Source organism: Manis javanica, chromosome 4 (assembly GCF_040802235.1).
Source record: "Manis javanica isolate MJ-LG chromosome 4, MJ_LKY, whole genome shotgun sequence".
Lineage (NCBI taxonomy): Eukaryota > Metazoa > Chordata > Mammalia > Pholidota > Manidae > Manis > Manis javanica.
This window is the reverse complement of record NC_133159.1, coordinates 143198820-143215469: the sequence shown is the minus strand read 5'-3', so window position 1 is coordinate 143215469 and position 16650 is coordinate 143198820. Positions and strand designations below refer to the sequence as shown.

The window sequence follows — 16650 nt, the reverse complement described above, 5'->3', positions numbered from 1 at the left end:
TCTCCACAAAAACAGATGGAGTGATGGAGAGTGACACAGGCTGGCAGCGTCCCTTGGGGGAGAGGATCTCCATGAAGGGCTTTTGGCAGCAACAAGGTGTCAGTAGCCATCCTCCAGACGCAGCTGTCTGAAACAGCCAACGGTTGCCCCCACAAGGCCAGCCAGCTGTCCAGGTGTTGGGGCAGCGTTGTGTATTTTCCTTGCTTCTTGTCCCCACCGCAACAAAGAATGGAAGGGCAGAGTCACAGTAGTGAAGCGGGGTAAAAGTTTTATGTGAAGTTACTTAAAGAGAGAAAATGTGTAGGAGACCTTAGGGAGGAGATGCACCCTGAAAGGCTGGTGAAAGTTTAAGGCTACAGACATAGAAACTACAGGCGACCGCAGAGGGAGGTGTACTGAAAAAGTTACAGTCATGCACTTAGAAAGTGCGGGCGACCCCAGAGAGAGGAGCACTGTTGTAAGTCCAGGGAAAGGAAACCCCAGTTTGAAAAGACAGATGCACCCCTATGTTTATCGCAGCACTATTTACAATAGCCAAGAAATGGAAGCAACCTAAGTGCCCATCAATAGATGAATGGATAAAGAAGATGTGGTACATATACACAGTGGAATATTATTCAGCCATTAGAAGAAAACAAATCCTACCATTTGCAACAACATGGATGGAGCTAGACGGTATTATGCTCAGTGAAGTAAGGCAGGCAGAGAAAGACAAGTACCAAATGATTGCACCCATCTGTGGGGTATAAGAACAAAGAAAAAAAACTGAAGGAACAAAACAGCAGTAGACGCACAGAACCCAAGAATGGATTAACACTTACCAAAGGGAAAGGGACTGGGGAGGATGGATGGGAATGGAGGGATAAGGGGGAAAAATGGGGGGCATTACTATTAGCAGACATAATGTTGGGGGTGGGGGTCACGGGGAGAGTTGTATAACACAGAGAACACAAGTAGTGATTCTACAGCATCTTACTACGCTGATGCACAGTGACTGTAATGGGGTATGTGGGGTAGGACGTGATGATGGGGGTCATCTCATAAACATAATGTTCCTCATGTAACTGTAGATTAATGATAACAAAATAAAAAATATAAAAATAAATGAACTTAAAATAGAATTTCATTTGACCCAGTCATTCGATTCCTAGGAATTTACCCAAAGAAAACAAGACCCATGAATCAAAAAGACACATGAACCTCTATGTTTATTCCAGCACTATTTACAATATCCAAGATATGGAAGCAACCTAAGTGTCCATCAGCAGATGAATGGATAAAGAAGGTGTGGTACATATACAGAATGGAATATTATTCAGCCATAAGAAGCAAACAAATCCTACCATTTGCAGCAACATAGATGGAGCTAAAGGGTACTGTGCTCAGTGAAATAAGCCAGGCGGAGAAAGACAAGTACCAAATGATTTCACTCATATGTGGAGTATAAGAACAAAGAAAAAAACTGAAGGAACAAAACAGCAGCAGACTCCCAGAACCCAAGAATGGACTAACGGTTACCAAAGGGAAAGGGACTAGGCAGGTGGGGTGGGAAGAGAGGGATAAGGGCAGGGACAAAAAAGGGGGCCTTATGATTAGCATGTATAATGTGAGGGGGGCATAGGGAGGGATGTGTAACACAGAGAAAACAGGTAGTGAGTCTACAGCATCTTACTACGCTGATGGACAGTGACTGTAATGGGGTTTGTGGGGGGGGGTACTTGCTGAAGGGGGGAGTCTAGTAACCATAATGTTCTTCATGTAATTGTAGTATCAATGATAATAAAATGAATAATAAAAAAAACCAACCTCAAAGTAGAAATACCATTTGACCCAGGAATTCCACTCCTAGGGATTTACCCTAAGAATGCAGCAGCCCAGTTTGAAAAAGACATGTGCACCCCTATGTTTACCGCAGCACTATTTACAATAGCCAAGAAATGGAAGCAACCTAACTGTCCATCAGTAGAGGAATGGATAAAGAAGGGGTGGTACATATACACAATGGAATATTATTCACCCATAAGAAGAAAACAAATCCTACCATTTGCAACAACATGGATGGAGCTAGAAGGTATTATGCTCAGTGAAATAAGCCAGGCGGAGAAAGACAGGTACCAAATGATTTCACTCATCTGTGGAGTATAAGAACAAAGACAAAACTGAAGGAACAAAACAGCATCAGACTCACAGAACCCAAGAATGGACTAACAGTTACCAAAGGGAAAGGGACTGGGGAGGATGGGTGGTAAGGGAGGGATTAGGGGGAAAAAGGGTCACTACAATTAGCACACATAATGTAGGAGGTAGGGCACAGGGAAGACAGTATAACACACAGAAGACAAGTAGTGATTCTATAGCATCTTACTATGCTGATGGACAGTGACTGTAATGGGGTGTGTAGTGGGGACTTGATAATGGGGGGAGTCTAGTAACCATAATGTTGCTCATGTAATTGTATATTAATGATACCAAAATTAAATTAAAATGTAAAATAAAAAAAAAGATTGCTCATGACAACAATGACAACAAACATCAAAAAATTAGTGTCATCTCACCAAGCTCAACCCTCTCACTCATAAGGACTTGATTAATTTTTTAAAACATTAATTAAAAAAAATTTTTTTTAATTATAATTATACTTTGAGCAATATGTTAATATTTTTAATTACTTCTAACAAAATATTTTGAAAAAATGTGCCCTTGTTTTATATATACTATAGTATAATTCACTGATGTGGTTGTTATCAAATCACTTTTTGAAAAAGTGGGCGCTGAGCCAAAAAAGGTTGGGAACCTATGCTCTAGATGGAAGTGCTCCTAATGCTAAATACCTGTCACCAGAGAAAATGAAACCACAGTAAAGCAAGTAGACCAACCAATTACTAAGCAAATGCAAAATTAACCCAACTACTCACAAAGTCAAAGGATAAACAAAGAGTACAGAATATAACATCTAATCAAAGGATAAACAAAGAGTACAGAATATAACATCTAATATATAAAGAGTGGAGGAGGAAGAAGACGGGGAGAACAAAAAAAGAACCTTTAGAATGTGTTTGAAATAGTGCAATATGCAATTTAAGATAGACTATTAGATAGTAAGGAAGCTATCCTTGAACCTTTGGTAACCACAAGTCTAAAGCCTACAATGGCATTAAGGATGTATCTATTGATAATCACCCTAAATGTAAATGGACTGAATGCACTAATCAAAAGACAGACTTGAAGAATGGATAAAAAAAGAAGACCCATCTATATACTGCCTACAAGAGACTCACTTCAAACCCAAAGACATACACAGACTAAAAGTGAAGGGATGGAAAAAGATATTTCATGCAAATAATAGGGAGAAAAAGGCAGAAGGATCAGTACTTATTTATATCAGACAGAATAGATTTTAAAACAAAGAAAGTAATAAGAGACAAACAAGGACATTATATTATGTAATGGTAAAGAGGTCAGTCCAACAAGAAGATATAACTATTATAAATGTCTATGCACCCAATATAGGAACACCTAACTATGTGAAACAAATACTAACAGAATTAAAGGGGGAAACAGAATGCTATGCACTCATCTTAGGAGACTTTGACACACCACTCACACCAAAAGACAGATCAGCCTGACAGAAAAATAAGTAAAGAGATGGAGGCACTGAACAACACATTAGAACCGATGAACCTAATATACGTCTACAGAACATTCCACCCAATAAAAGCAGGATACACATTCTTCTTAAGTGAACATTGAACGTTTTCCAGAATAGATCAAATACTAGGCCACAGAAAGAGCCTCAATAAATTCACAAAGCTTGAAATTATGCCAACCAGCTTCTCAGACCACAAAGGTATGAAACCAGAATTAAATTCTGCAAAGAAAACAAAAAGACCCATAAGCACATGGAGGCATAACAACATGCTCTTAAATAATCAATGGATCAATGACCAAATTAAAACAGAGATCAAGGAATATATGGAGCCAAATGATAAAAAATCAACAGCCCCAAACCTGTGAGATACAGCAAAGGCAGTTTTAAGAATAAAGTGTATAGCAATATAGGCTTACCTCAAGAAACAAGAACAATCCCAAATGAACACTCTAAATTCACAATTAATGGAACTAGAAAAAGAAGAACAAATGAGGCCCCAAGTCAGGAGAAGGAGAGACATAATAAAGATCAGAACAGAAATAAATAAATTGAGAAGAATAAAACAATAGAAAGAATCAATGAAACCAGGAGCTGGTTCTTTCAGGAAATAAACAAAACAGATAAACCCCTAGACAGACCTGTCAAAAAAAGAGAGTGTTCACACATAAACAGACTCAGAAAGAAAAAAGGAAAAAACACTATGGACATCACTGAAATACAAAGAATTATTAGACAATATTATGAAATATTACATTCCAACAAACTGGATGACCGAGAAGAAATGGACAACTTTCTAGAAAAATACAACCTTCCAAGACTGATCAGGAAGAAACTCAAAATCTGAATAGACCAATTACCAGCAAAGAAACTGAATTGGTAATCAAAAAACTACATAAGAACAAATTACCTGGACTAGATGGCTTCACTGCTGAATTTCACCAAACATTTAAAGAAGACCTAACACCCATCCTCCTTAAAGTTTTCCAAAAAGTAGGAGAGGAGAGAATAGTTCCAAACTCATTCTGTGAGTCCAGGATCACTCTAATACCAAAACAAGACAAACACACCAAAAAAAACGAAAATCACAGACTGATATCCCTGATGAACCTAGATGCAAAAATTCTCAATAAAATATTAGCAAAAAGAATTCAAAAATACATTAAAAAGACCACCCATATGATCAAGCAGGCATCCTTCCAGGGATGGTATGATGGTATGATATTTGAAAATCAATCAGTATCACACACTATATTGACAAAAAGGAGAAAAATCATATGATCATCTCAATAGATGGTGAAAAAGCATTTGACAAAAATCAACATCCATTCATGATAAAAACTCTCAACACAATGGGTATACAGGTTAAGTACCACACATAATAAAGGCCATACACGACAAACCCACAGCCAACATCATACTTAACAGCAAAAAGCCAAAACTCTTTCCTCTCAGATCGGGAACAAGAGAAGGATGGCCTCTCACCACTTTTATTCAACACAGTACTGGAGGTCCTAGCCACAGCAATCAGACAACACAAAGAAATAAAAGGCATCCAGATTGGTAAGGAAGAAGTTAAACTGTCACTGTTTGCAGATGACATGATACTGTATATAGAATCAACCAAAAACTGCTAGAGTAATAACTTAATTCAGTAAACTTGCAGGGTACGAAATACAGAAATCTGTTGCCTCCCTATATACTAACAATGAACTAGCAGAAAGAGAACTCCGGAAAACAATTCCATTTACAATTAGATCAAAAAGAATAAAATAACTAGGAATAAACCTAAACAAGGAGGTGAAAGAACTATACTCTGAAAAGTACGAGACACTCAAAACAGAAATTAAGGAAGACACGAATAAATGATTGGATAGAAAGAATTAATATTGTCAAAGTGGCCATCCTGCCTAAAGCAATCTACAGATTCAATGCAATCCTTTCAAAACACCAACAGCATTCTTCAACAAACTAGAACAAATAGTTCTAAAATTTATGTGAAACATAATTTTTCATTAGACATATAGAGAAGACATAATACCCATTCTCCTTAAAGTTTTCCAAAAAATAGAAGAGGAGGGAATATTTCCCAACTCACTCTATGAAGCCAGCATTACTCTAATACCAAAACCAGGCAAAGACCCCACCAAAAAAGAAAATTACACATCAATATCCCTGATGAACAAAGATGCAAAAATACTCAACAAATTTAACAAACCAAATTCAAAAATACATTGAGAGGATCATACACCATGATAAAGTGGGATTCATCTCAGGGATGCAAGGATGGTACAACATTCTAAAGTCCATCAACATCATCCACCACATCAACAAAAAGAAGGACAAAAACCATATGATCAGATCCACAGATGCTGAGAAAATATTCAACAAAATTCAACATCCATTCATGATAAAAACGCTCAACAAAATGGGTATAGAGGGCAAGTACCTCAACATAATAAAGGCCATATATGACAAATCCACAGCCAACATCATACTGAACAGCGAGAAGCTGAAAGCTTTTCCTCTGAGATCAGGAACAAGACAGGGATGCCCGCTCTCCCCACTGTTATTCAACATAGTTCTAGAGGTCCTAGCCATGGCAATTAGACAAAACAAAGAAATACAAGGCATCCAGATTGGTAAGGAAGAAGTCAAACTGTCACTATTTGCAGATAAGATGATATTGTACATAAAAAACCCGGAAGAATCCACTCCAAAACTACTAGAACTAATATCTGAATTCAGCAAAGTTGCAGGATACAAAATTAATACACAGAAACCTGTTGCATTATGATACACTAGCAGTGTAAACTAGCAGAAAGAGAAATCAGGAAAACAATTCCATTCACAATTGCATCAAAAAGAATAAAATACTTAGGAATAAACCTAACCAAGGAAGTGAAAACTTCCTGTACCCTGAAAACTACAAGACACTCTTAAGAGGAATTAGAGAGGCCACTAACAAATGGAAACTCATCCCATGCTCTTGGCTAGGAAGAATTAATATTGTCAAAATGGCCATCCTGCCCAAAGCAATCGACAAATTCAATGCAATCCCTATCAAAATACCAATAGCATTCCTCAATGAATTAGTACAAATAGTTCTAAAATTCAGATGGAACCCCAAAAGACCGCGAATAGCCAAAGCAATCCTGAGAATGAAGAATAAAGCAGCGGAGATCTCACTTAGCAACTTCAAGCTCTACTACAAATCCACAGTAAGCAAGACAATTTGGTACTGGCACAAGAACAGACCCACAGACCAATGGAACAGGATAGCGAGTCCAGATATTAACCCAAACATATATGGTCAATTAATATACGATAAAGGAGCCATGTACATATTATGGGGAAATGGCAGTCTCTTCAACAGCTGGTATTGGCAAAACTGGACAGTGACATGTAAGAGAATGAAACTGGATCATTGTCTAACCTGATACACAAAAGTAAAATCGAAATGGATCAAAGACCTGAATGTAAGTCATGAAACCATAAAACTCTTAGAAAAAAAATTGGCAAAAATCTCTTGGACATAAACATGAGCAACTTCTCATGAACATATGTCCCTGGGCAAGGGAAACAAAAGCAAAAATTAACAAGTGGGACTATAGCAAGCTGAAAAGCTTCTCTACAGCAAAGAGGCATCCTACAGTATGGAAGAATATATTCATAAATAACAGATCCAATAAAGGGTGGCATCCAAAATGTATAAAGAACTCACACACCTCAACAAACAAAAAGCAAATAATCCAATAAAAAAATGGGCACATAATCTGAACAGACAGTTCTCCAAAGGAGAAATTCAGATGGTCAACAGACACATGAAAAGATGGTCCACATTGTAAATCATCAGAGAAATGCGAATTAAAACCACAATGAGATATCACCTCACACCAGTAAGGATCACCACCATTCAAAAGACAAACAACAACAGATGTTGGAGAGGACGTGGAGAAAGGGGAACCCTCCTACACCGCTGGTGGGAATGTAAATTAGTTCAACCATTGTGGAAAGTAGTATGGAGGTTCCTCAAAAAACTAAAAAGAGAAATACCATTTAACCCAGGAATTCCACTCCTAGGAATTTACCCTAAGAATGCAGCAGCCCAGTTTGAAAAAGACATATGCACCCCTATGTTTATCACACCACTATTTGCAATGGCCAAGAAATGGAAGCAACCTAAGTGTCCATCAGTAGAGGAATGGATAAAGAAGATATGGTACATATACACAATGGAATATTATTCACCCATAAGAAGAAAACAAATCCTACCATTTGCAACAACATGGATGGAGCTAGAGGGTATTATGCTCAGTTAAATAAGCCAGGCAGAAAAAGACAAGTATCAAATGATTTCACCCATCTGTGGAGTATAAGAACAAAGACAAAACTGAAGGAACAAAACAGCAGTAGACGCACAGAACCCAAGAATGGACTAACAGTTACCAAAGGGAAAGGGACTGGGAAGGATGGATGGGAATGGAGGGATAAGGGGAAAAATGGGGGGCATTACTATTAGCAGACACAATGTAGGGGGTGGGGGTCACGGGGAGAGCTGTAAAACACAGAGAACACAAGTAGTGATTCTACAGCATCTTACTACGCTGATGCACAGTGACTGTAATGGGGTATGTGGGGGGGACTTGATGATGGGGGTAGTCTCATAAACATAATGCTCCTCATGTAACTGTAGATTAATGATACCAAAATAAAAAATATAAAAATAAATAAACTTAAAATAGAATTTCATTTGACCCAGTCATTCGATTCCTAGGAATTTACCCAAAGAAAACAAGACCCATGAATCAAAAAGACACATGAACCTCTATGTTTATTCCAGCACTATTTACAATATCCAAGATATGGAAGAAACCTAAGTGTCCATCAGCAGATGAATGGATAAAGAAGGTATGGTACATATACACAATTGAATATTATTCAGCCGTAAGAAGAAAACAAATCCTACTATTTGTAAGAGACTAGTGGTTCCCAAAGGGAAGGGATTGGGGAAATGGATTTACGACCTGAATGTAATGAAACCATAAACCTCTTAGAAGAAAACATAGGCAAAAATCTCCTGAATATAAATATGAGCAACCTCTTCCTGAACACATCTCCTCAAGCAAGGGAAAGGGATTGAAAGGTAGTATAATTAGCAATCATAATATAGGTCGGTCATGGGGAAGGCAGTACAGGACAGAGAAGACAAGTAATGACTCTATAGCATCTTACTATGCTGACAGTGACTTCAATGCGGGGGTGGGGAAAGGTAAGGACTTGATAACATGGGTAGATGTTGAAACCACAGTGCCGTTCAGGTGAAACCCTTTGAAGACTGTATATCCATGACCCCTTAATAAGTAAATAAATATATAAAATATAGATGACAATTAAGAAAATCTAGAAGTCATTCAGACTGTTTATTGAATATTACAGATTTCTACTTTTGTTAGGCTTGATAATGTGATTTTTTTTTAAGTCCTTATCTATTCAAGATACCAAGTTAAGGATTTAGTAGTGAAATGATATGAGTTCTGGAATGGGATTTGATTTAAAGTACTCCAGTTCCCTCAAAAAAGCACCCCACAAAAAACAAAAACTCAAAGAAAGCACTGTGGGTACGATAAGTGAACCAAGACTGGCAAAATAGTGGTAACTGTTGAAGCTGAGCAATGAGTGTATGTTTGTTACACCATTTTATCTTGCATATTTTCTAAGATTTATATAAATATTGTATAAACAAAATGAAGTTAAAAAGAACATTAAAAATTCCATTAATATCAGAGAAACAATTCCATTCACAATTGCACAGAAAAGAGTAAAATACCTCGGAATAAACCTAACCAAGGAAGAGAAAGACCTATACTTTGAAAACTACGAGACACTCATGAGAGAAAGAAGATACCAATAAATGTAAACACATCCCGTCCTCATGGACAGGAAAAATTAGTATTGTTTAAATGGCCATCCTGACTACAGCAATCTACACATTCAATGCAATGCCTATCAACATATCAACAACATTCTTCAATGAACTAGAGCAAGTAGTTCTAAAATTCATCAGGAACCACAAAAGATCCTGAATAGCCAAAGCAATCCTGAGAAGGAAGAACAGAGCTGGGGGGATTATGCTCCCCAACTTCAAACTCTACTACAAGCCACAGTAATAATCAAGATAATTTGGTACTAGCACAAGAACAGAACAATAGACCAATGGAACAGATTAGAGAGCCCAGATATAAATCCAACCACATATGTCAATTAATACACGATAAAGGCGCCATGGACATACAATGGGGAAACGATAGCTCCTTCAACAACTGGTGTTGGCAAAACTGGACAGCTACATGCAAGATAAAGAAACTGGATTACTGTCTAACTCCATACACAAAAGTAAACTCGAAATGGATTTACGACCTGAATGTAATGAAACCATAAACCTCTTAGAAGAAAACATAGGCAAAAATCTCCTGAATATAAATATGAGCAACCTCTTCCTGAACACATCTCCTCAAGCAAGGGAAACAAAAGCAAAAAATGAACACATGGGACTACATCAAACTAAAAAGCTTCTGTACAGCAAAGGACACAATCAATAAAACAAAAAGGCATCCTATGGTATGGGAGAATGTATTTGTAAATGCCATATCCGACAAGGGGTTAACATCCTAAGTATATAAAGAACTCACATGCCTCAACGCCAAAAAGCAAATAACCCAATTAAAAAACGAACGGAAGATATGAAGAGACACTTCTCCAAGGAAGAAATTCAGATGGTAGACACATGAAAAGATGCTCCACATCACTAATCATCAGGGAAATGCAAATTAAAACCACAATGAGATATCACTGCACACCAGTAAGGATGGCCAGCTTCGAAAAGACCAAGAACAACAAATGCTGGTGAGGATGTGGAGAAAGGGGAACCCTCCCACACTGTTGGTGGGAATGTAAATTCGTTCAACCATTGTGGAAAGCAATATGGAGGTTCTTCAAAAAACTAAATATAAATACTATTTGACCCGGGAATCCCACTCCTTGCAATTTACTCAAAGAATACAAGTTCTCAGGTTTAAAAACACATATGCACCCCTATGTTTATTGCAGCACTATTTACAACAGCCAAGAAATGGAAGCAACTTAAGTGTCCATCAGTAGATGAATGGATAAATTAGATATCTTACATATATACAATGGAATACTACTCAGTGATAAGAAAGAAACAAATCTTACCATTTGAAACAACATGGATGGAGCTGGAGGATATTATGCTCAGTGAAATAAGCCAGGAAGAGAAAGACAAGTGCCCAATGATTTCCCTCATTTGTAGAATATAACAATGAAGCAAAATTGAAGGAACAAAACAGCAGCAGACTCACAAACTCCAAGAGACTAGCGGTTACCAAACGGGAGGGGTGTGGGAAGGCAGATGGGGAGGGAGGGAGGGAAGGAGGGAGGGAGAGAGAAGGGGATTGAGGGGTATTATGTTTAGTACACATGGTATGAGGGGTCATGGGGAAGACAATGTAGCACAGAGAAGGCAAATAGTGAATCTGTGGCATCTTATACACTGATGGACAGTTACTGCAATGGGGTATGAGTGGGGACTTGATAATATGGGTAAATGTAGTAACCACATTGTTTTTTTCTAGTGAAACCTTCATAAGAGTGTATGCATATCAATAATACCTTAATAAAAGAAAAAATGTAGAAGAAAAAAAGTCCATTAATAAACAAATATTTTAAAATACAAAACCAAAAAAACTAGATAGGTTTCGACAACACTTGAAGACAGAAGACAAACAATGAAGACTCAAACTCAGAGAATACACAAACAAAAACTAAGCAGCAGAACATTAGTGATGCTCCTTATAATCACAGAGCAATCTGGAAGGATAATGGGAAAAATAATACACTATTTTCAACTGTTAAGTTTCAAGTAAAAAAAAAGAAGTTCAATAGTGAGCTACGGAGAAGGGACTGGCAGAGAGGTAAACTTGTAAGAAATTCATATACACATCTCAGGTGAAATCAGCAGAGTATAACTGTAATGTGGTGACAAGAGTAGGGGGTCTAGAATAAGAGTACCAAGATCAAGTGGTACTCCAACAACTACGACTTGCATCATCTTCGGCAAGTGACAACAACTCTGAGACAGTTTGCTCACCAATAATATGATAACAATGTTACCAAAACATGGTTTTATTTTAGAGGATCAAATGAAAACATGGTGTAAACTGTAAAACCTTCTGTCTGGTATTGCTGTTTTTAGCAGATGAATTCTGCCAAGAGAATACAAAGACAAACACAGAAAGAGAAGGTTCAGAATGAACCTTGTGATACAAACAAGATTAATAATCAAGAAGGGAATGAACACAGAATTGCAAAGATTAAAGAGAGAAAAACAAGCTAAGGAAGATAACCTAGGGGAAAAAAAAGTGTCAAGGAAGCCAAGATGAGAAGTATGTAGACAGGGTGGGGCAAATATAAGCCCCAAATTAATAAAGCCAAAAGGGGAAGCGATTTCATATACATCTGGCAAGAAGTACATGAGATCTCTATAAAGGGCATTTATTCTCTGCAGATGTAAATTCTCTCATCTTGTGACACGTACCATTTAAGGAGATGTTCTGTCACACTGTTTATCAGAACCTTGAAATAGAAGGCAGAATAGGTGAACAAGGTACATATATTCCTTCACTGTAATGGAAAAGGAAGAGTATTATGATAAGACAAAGTGAGTCAGATGAAAAGAGGTAAATGATCCAAAAATTTCTACAAGTTACAAACATGGTAAATCATTATTATGCATTCATTCCTAGTGGAAAATACAAGAAAATTAACATGAAAATGTTTCCCATTGTGAATTCATGGGACATTAACTGCACAACTGTCAAAGCAAGAATTTTTTTAAAAATTGAGATTTTTCTAAATTAGACAACTATTTACCATCTCACCCCTACAGCTAACAAGTACTACAAGCAACACCCAACTGAAAAGCACTTCCCTTTCTTTCCCAAGTGATTTTAAAAGACTTACTGAAGGTAAGTATTTTTACACTTCTAGAAGAGGCAGAATAAGGTTTTACAATGTTGCTGTTATTTCATGTCAGAAGAATATCATTATTAACCTTATGCTGCAGAAGAGAGCTAGGTAATGTCAGGACTACTAGAGACATGCCATTTACAGCAATATACCGCCCCTATTTATTTCAAAGGGGACTTTTCTGTGTTTGTGTTTCCTTTACGAACAGAAAACAAGGACAAATGGACAGAAAGGTTATCTAAAAAGACGAACCACATATGGTATTGTGAAGGTAAGAAATTAAAGGCTATTAATCAGGTAAAGACCCTATATAAGAGATTGTTTCTTTTTAAATAGTTTAAATATTGGTTCTTACTCTGTGTTCTAGAAAGGGCTGTTCTGTTTGTTACTTTAACTTTCCGTCTCCCAGGTGAGGATCAAAAGTTATCAGAAAATTCCTCTCTCTTATCAAAACTCAAGAGCACAGACAAGGAGAGAGACCTTAAAATCAAATGGTCGTATCTAGAGAATGTTAAATATGCCTGCCTACAAGGAAAACCACACTATTACTACAAGGCCTGATCCTTATGAAGCCTCAAATCCCCTACGGGTGAAAATCATAGCACTTACCCTAAAACCAAAGACTCAACTCAAATAAAGGCTAATGAAAGAAACTAAGTTTTTTTGGTATCGCCCTTTCCTTTTTGTCTATCTGTGCCCACAGTCTGTTTAAATAGACTTTAAATAGTCAACCCAAAATGCTGACTACGCTAATTTGTAAAGCAATAAATCCTGCACTCTAGCTACTCATTAACCACTTAAACCACAGTGTATATTAGAGAATGGTACGAGACACTCTTTAATGGAAGTGCAGTACTCTAATGCCTCTGGGATTAAATTCTACTTAGATTTAAGCCTTACTATGATTAATGAAGGAGACTGCAAAAGGATTCCAAGATTCCCACTATAAGAGTTTATTACAGTCATTCCTCCCAAACTAAAATTTTAAGATACCTTACAAGTTTTACGTTACCTGAGAACCTATTCATAACAGAATTTCCTTATTGAGATGATCAATTTAATTTGCTAAAACAGGCACAAGTAAAACTGAGAATCAATGTTCACAAAGAATGTAAGCTGCTTTTATAAAACAACCTGTAAATATTATTTCATTAACAGCTTTACAGTGTAAGGGAAGCAATATCTGATAACTTTCTCCGTGAGCCCCAACCAGAGTTAAAGGCTAAAGATAGCTAAATGTACATATAGGAGTTCTTCCAAGTTTTCAACCCTGGGAAGATTTCTAGCCTCTTACTGGAGACCTAAGCAGCTTTCACATTTTATCAGTTTAGAAGGTCTGCACCACCATGAAAGCCACAATCCTATCTTCTCCCAGATTAGAACACAGAGGGGCCTCTGTCTGTCATTGTATGTGTGCTCACTGTATTCAGATGAAACCCTCAGGGCAGTCTAGCAGGTAGGCAAAATGTATGCAAGTTCTTTTCTACATTATAAAAACATGAAGAAAACCAACTCTGTCTAAACAGAGTCACTTCTCACTCTAATTCATCTATTTCACCTGCTTACCTCCCATGATGTATTGGCAAGTGTTTGCGATGGATTCCATGACTGCCTTCCACAAACGCATTAGGAGGTTTATGGTACACAGAGGCCAAAGAACCAATGTGGCAGATTAGTTCATCCAGTAGAGTTGGCTCAATAAGATCTGTCTCTTCAGAGATCAGTGGCTTCTCAGACAAGACTACTTCTTTGGTTGTGACAGGATCTGCTGAGAGAAGGCGCCAATAAATATTGGTCTCGAAGGTCAGGATTATCAGAATCCTTGTGGAAGGCAAGGGAAAGAAGGCGTAAGTGGCATTTTTCTGCATACAGGAACCCAGACTGTTACATTTATTATGAAGGCAATGCTGGAGAGATTTACACAGTTAGACTCAATGTAGTTTTAATACAGTCACAATTCTGTAATCTCTAGTATTTCAAAGAATTTAAATGTTAAGTGCAGTGGGTTAGTCCTAAGACTCAAACCAAAGGGAAGTTGAGAAAAGGGAACTAGTTTAACCCAGTAAAAATTAACTGTCTGACATGGTCTTGGGACATAAAAATAATTTTTTAACTTCTATAAATACTAGCAGGATTGTTCATGAAACATATCTCATATATATTTCATCCATACCTTCTTTATTTAAACGTGTATTCAGTAGCTACTATGGTGACAATGGCTAGGTCCTGGAAATAAAGAAGTAACAGCACATAGCGCCTCACTTTAACAAGATCACAGATTCATCATCACAATGTTGTATGGGAGGGACTATTACCTAAAATAATAAAAATTGTTAAAGACAGCATGTAATTAAGTGCTTCCAAAAAGGGTGACACTTGAATTTAGTGGTCTTTTAAGTTAGTTTTAAAATAATTTTACACATGCTAATGGCTTAAAACAAAATTAATCAATCCCACATCACAATTTAGAAGTGCATAATTTAAAAATAAGTTTTCCTCAATCATCCATCCTTCCCCATCTTAAATCCCCACCCCCGTCATATTAACAGTGTGGTATATATATTTTTCCAGACAACTCCCATGCATAAGTATACTTATTTTATACAAAAGCAGTTTCATATGATATATGGTGCTTTGCAAGTTGCTTTCCATACTGGCACACAAAGGTGAAGTTTTCCACTGTATATGCAGTACTCCGTCATTACTTACTAATGGACATTTAGATTGCTGCCTCTTTCTTCCTCCTTCCATTTCTCTATCTGTCTTATTTTTATAATCATTACAAAGTAGCAATAAATATCCTGGTATCTACTTCTCAGAATGTCTATATTTGTTTATGTACCAGTTGTTCCAGCAATAACATGTTATTAAAGGTAATACTAAGTCTCCATTTCACTTTCTGTGTTTAAAACACACATACAAAATTATTTTCTTTAAAGTAGGCCAACTTGAAAGCTTTTACACGAGTTTCTCATCAAGCAGATGAACTGGTTTCTAAGTTAGCCACTTAAGGCACTTATTCAGCTCAATACAAGTAGAGACCCGAATGTTTTTGACTACATTGTTTTAAACGGTTTTTCTTAATTATGTATCAATCTGTACTCATAACAGATTGCTGGCTAAAGACAAAGAAAAACACAAACAACACTGAGATACAGCAAGTTAACAGAGTATAAAAGTGGTAAATTTTATCTGGATAATCTTTATCTCATTATTTGCAATATTCTATTAGAAATATATATGTGCATGAATTTCATGTCATATAAAAATGTTTATTGTATTTGAAATGCCAGGGTTAAAGAAAAGTGGTAATATCCAATGTAGATGATTTTGTTTTGTTATTTTGGGGGAGCAGGATAATTTGCTTCTGAGGAAGTGTTTATAAATAGCAGCCTGAAACCTCTCACTTAGATTTCCATTGGGAAATAAAGCTTGAACATTATAAAAGATGAACAAGCTGACAAAGAGTGTAACCCAAGTTTCTCAAAACATCAGGTCAGGAAAGCAATCCCTACCCTAGCTCTTGTTGAATATATAAATTAAAACATTAAACTTTATATTCAGTCCCCAAAGCACATCATTTAAAATTTGTAGACTAATTATGTTTTATTACACAATTAAAATAAACACTGCACAACACTAATCTGGGAAAATTCATTTGTCTTTATAGGCACGTACTATAGTTAAAGGAATTAAAGTTTATAATACAGTTTAATAATAATATACTGATCAAAATGAAATACTTTATTTCAATTTATTTCTCTCTTATATTATGCACATATTTAATCAAATGGCAAAAAAAGAGAAAGTTCCTTTGGGAATTCACAAAATTATGTACTTCTTTGAAAAAAATTTGTGAGTCTCTCACAAATTCAAAACACTGTAAAAGAACAAGTTGCTAGAGACAGAATCACTGGATCAAAGACAGAAAAACACTGTAACTCCTAAGAGACACT

General features: G+C 36.7%; 1 protein-coding gene across 22 annotated transcripts in view; it reads right to left on the bottom strand.

Moving 5' to 3' along the window:
- Positions 1-16650, bottom strand: part of LOC108388367 (leucine-rich repeat-containing protein 37A-like) — a 70548-nt gene that overhangs the window by 32427 nt on the left and 21471 nt on the right. For 10 of the 22 annotated variants that reach the window (XR_012130602.1, XR_012130603.1, XR_012130605.1 and 7 more), the window contains exons 2-6: positions 14868-15009; positions 14261-14459; positions 12264-12349; positions 2042-2132; positions 646-736 (exon numbers count right to left, since the gene is read on the bottom strand). Coding sequence is in view for 17 of the 22 variants with exons in the window: in XM_073235223.1 (XP_073091324.1) it covers positions 646-736; positions 2042-2056 (106 nt within the window). In the remaining 5 variants the exon portion in view is untranslated. Of the gene's footprint in view, positions 1-645; positions 737-2041; positions 2133-12263; positions 12350-14260; positions 14463-14867; positions 15010-16650 lie in introns of all 22 variants that reach the window. The other 12 variants (XM_073235230.1, XM_073235228.1, XM_073235225.1 and 9 more) reach the window with 12 other exon arrangements.